The 4,020-nt window shown below is 42.5% G+C and overlaps 1 protein-coding gene across 1 annotated transcript; it reads left to right on the top strand.

Annotated features, from left to right (window-relative positions):
• Nucleotides 1-512: 512 nt before the first annotated feature.
• LOC112466977 (alpha-glucosidase-like) lies at nucleotides 513-1,788 on the top strand (the record flags this gene model as incomplete). Its single annotated transcript, XM_025035372.1, has 2 exons — nucleotides 513-768; nucleotides 1,587-1,788. Coding segments are annotated over 2 exons (458 nt in total), but the record flags the coding sequence as incomplete, so codon positions are not given.
• Between the last annotated feature and the right edge of the window lie 2,232 nt (nucleotides 1,789-4,020).

Below are 4,020 nucleotides of genomic sequence, written 5' to 3' on the forward strand. Positions count from 1 at the left end.
CTCTCAAATAAAGACCCTTGAAAAGCAGGCGCTATAACTTAATATTTTTAGGTCGCTCAAAGCCTCTAAACATTAAATTTTTTTCGGAAAAGTTGTAAAAAACTGCATTTTTCACTCATTTTCACTGCTAAATCTTTTTTAATTACCTTATTAAATAAGTACCTGATGGCCATTAAGTTTGAAGTACAACACATGAAACAAAAATGTAAATATAAGTAATTAATGCGATCTTTGGCATAAGATCGTCTATAGCAAATATAAAATGATTTAATGAATTTAACTATTTTTTAACCATCCACGGCTTATAATCTTGTTTTGTAAGTAAATATATCAAACGCCACTTTAGAAAAACATTCCATCATCTTCAAACTAAAGCCTCTCTAAAGTTACATGCTGTAGCTTAAAAATTAATGGTCGTTAATTGCTTCAAAATATTGCTATCTTCTCTCTCTAAAAATGGCATGTTAAATAAAGTCGATAATGTAGTTTCACAAAATTATATTTTTTCGCAGGCTGGAAATCATGACGTATCGCGATTAGTCACCCGTTATGGACGGCAACGAGCGGAAGCTATAACTATGATAACTTTATTGCTTCCGGGAGTGGGTGTAACTTATAACGGCGAAGAAATCGGCATGGAGGACACGTGGATCTCATGGAAAGACACCAAAGATCCGCGAGGTTGCAATGCCGGCAGAGATGGTTACGAGAAAGCGTCTCGGGATCCTGCAAGGACACCGTTTCAATGGGACGACACCACTTCGGCTGGTACAAGTTTATCTCCTTTCCCCCCCCCCCAGCACCTTCTAAAATCGCTATGTCAATCTATCAGTTAGGTCCACAATTTAAGCTAAAACGCAATTTAAGCTGACTATTATCTGTCGAAACTAATTACAAAAATTCACAGAAGCAGTTCAAGTTGAAATTAAGTTGATTGAAAAATTTCAAGCTATCTTTCGTTGGTCAACAATTAATAAAATATTTGAATCATTGATAAAACAATGTATGCATGAAGCTTGTTACATATTTTTTGCAAGTTTATTAATAATTTTAAAACAGAGGAATATTTAATGTTATTATCGACTTTTTTTAAATATCGACCAAGTTAAATATTACTTCGCTATAACGTTTGCAAAGCAAATTGATTTTTTCTCAAAAAATTAATCAAGCTATTGACTTTTTAATAAATAGTAAAAAATTCCATTTCTTTTTAGTATAACTAGTCACACCATAAAAACTGGTTTATATCGAACGTAGCACGCTTTCAATCTCAGATTCGTTTCATGGCTTCAACACGACATATTTGTCAGGTTATATGTCACATTTTGAGATTACGAAAAAAAGTAGGTGAAAAACTATATTGATGAAACAAGTTGCTTATCGATCGTATTATAACATCCTATCGCTGTCAGTTTGGATTTGTCATATTTTATATCAAAAAGGCATTATATTTTATTGAAACTATAATATCATACCATCATATACCATAATATTGAAAGTGTAGTTATATGAAAGCAATATACATATAATTATAAGACTTGTGTTTGATAAAAAATCTGAGTTTTATTTCAATTATAAAATTTTAGGATTCTCCACAAATCCAAAAACGTGGCTATCAGTTAATAAAAACTACGTGACACTTAATTTAGCCGCGCAAAAGAAACAGAACAACTCCTACTACGCTCTATATAAAGCAGTTTCTGCTCTACGAAAATGGCCTGCGGTTAAACGTCCAACCACGAAATTAACGACGAAATTATTGGGCGATGATGTTCTCGCTTTTACCAGGTAAGATATATATATATATATATATATATATATATATATTGTCACGGCTTTTTGCACTCCCGAACCGCGCCGGGACGTGTGCCGGATCAAAAGGGGGAAAGGAGAGAAAAGTGATAGGCCTCTCCGACGATTCCCTCGCACCTCCGACACTCCACAAAACGATTTTGCTGTTGGGCGCCAGACGCGTAAATTCGCGTCCGCGAAATCGCAAAGGAGAACCAAGACGAGACGCGAGACAAAACGTGCGGATGTGCGAGGAATCGGTTAGCTCGACCTAAGGGCTGGGGCGGGGTTGATGAAGGGCAGCGCGATATCCGGCGGGGTGACACACAATAAATAAGGCCACAAACTCAAGCGATTAACAATTCAAAAATAACATTTATTCCTTAGTAAATCGCGGGTGAAACAATAAATGCCAATTCGGGTTCAGTCAATTGAACAAATCAAATAGTCGATCACGCGGGCGTCAGAAATGAAACATCAAACTTTTGATAGCGCGGACGCCAGAAATGAGGCGTATTACGGTATCGTATAGCCAACGCGCAGAATGATACGCCGAGATACTCGAAATAGCGCAGAATACTGGAACGAACGCGAGGAAAAATATACGGAATTACCGCGAACAATAATAACACGCAATCACGACGGCACTGAGCCTATCGCGAGAATGGAGTAAATCACGCGAATAACGTTCTCCCGCCAGCACGACTACTTCTTACACGCAATTACCGAAACAACGCATCCAAACATAACTATCCTAACACGCATAATTTTCTACGGCAATTAGCCCATATAAACGGCAGGTTAACGCGATGGATGGGCCAACGCGGACGACATTCCAACATAAGTAATGTTTGGTAATTCGATACGCCGTGAACACTGTATGCACGAGACGCAACCACGAGCGCGGACATTACACAAAAACGGACTCGCATTACCGGATTTCGCCACGAATCTATCGCGATCTCCAGAGGCTCGCTATCACGTCTTTATTCCGATTCCGCGGCCACAATACCATCCCGATACTCGGTCTCAAGGGACCGTACGTGTCGCGATATCACAAACGTTTTTCCCGAACGAGAGCGCGCACCGGAGGGCGGCGTCGTGGCTTTACATGTCGGTATTAAGTACTTGCGGGCAACCTCACCGATGCGATGCCTTCTCTTCGGGCTCCTCGCCGTCACCTCGTGCCAACAGTCGTCGCAGGACGAAATGAATACCCGACTCGGGGCGGCTATTGCGAATCGTAAGGAAACTTCTATATCGTGTTCGGACTCGCCGACAGACGACCAGAGTGTCTCATTAAATCCGTTCGATTGCGGAATCGATATGGCACCCCTTTCCGTAGGGGCGCGCCGACCAATCGGGAGCAAACTTGCAAGCTCGCGCGATATTTTAACGCAGGATCGTCGTAAGGTGGATCCATCGGGGGCGCGCAACGATCCCACGGCGGCGCCGCGGCGTAGCGACTCCTTCAATTTGTCCCTGGACAGCGGACTGGACTTCGTTCTAGCCGGTGTGCCTCCGGTTTGACCTCGGGGCGGTGATCAGTCACCCCGCGGGCCGGTATTTCGTGGAGGCAGATTGCTGAGGCCGGGTTTTTCCCCAGGCGCCTGGGGCCCCGCTATCGGCGGCCTTGTCCATCGCTGCTTCATTCGCCGCACGCCTGCCGCGTTGCTCTCGCCGCCCGGGATTTCAGTGGTTTCCGCTTTCGCCACTCCTCCTCGGTCCGTGGTCCTCCCGGACCCTTCCGTTACGTGCACTCCCTCGAAGATTCGCCGTGGTGGGGTGAGGCGCCGCGTGTATTACGATTACATAAAAATAAAACAATAGTCAAAACGCGGAAATAATATAAATTTTTGGCCTCTGGAGATCTCGTCGTCGCCTCCCTGACTCATCCCTGGGCGCGAATTTCCGCGCCTTGTGACGGCGGCGGGGCGCTGCCACGAAGCGGCGGGCCGCAACGTCACAATATATATAATACAAGCATGCAGTTATTACTGTTATTCTTTAGTAATATTATTTGAGCGCCTTTTTATTATACAGGGTGTTTCAGATTTGCACGGCACTATATTTTAAAGAAATATTTTCTAGGTCAAAATGAATAAAAAAGATTATATAAATATATGTCCCAAACTTATTTATTAGTAAGATATTTGTTGGCGGGTGATAATTAGAGTTTGTGTCTATATAACGCGGTTTTATTCAGTATAGAATTACAACGATTATGGT

Source organism: Temnothorax curvispinosus, unplaced genomic scaffold (genome assembly GCF_003070985.1).
Source record: "Temnothorax curvispinosus isolate PA1 unplaced genomic scaffold, ASM307098v1 QBEX01016776.1, whole genome shotgun sequence".
Lineage (NCBI taxonomy): Eukaryota > Metazoa > Arthropoda > Insecta > Hymenoptera > Formicidae > Temnothorax > Temnothorax curvispinosus.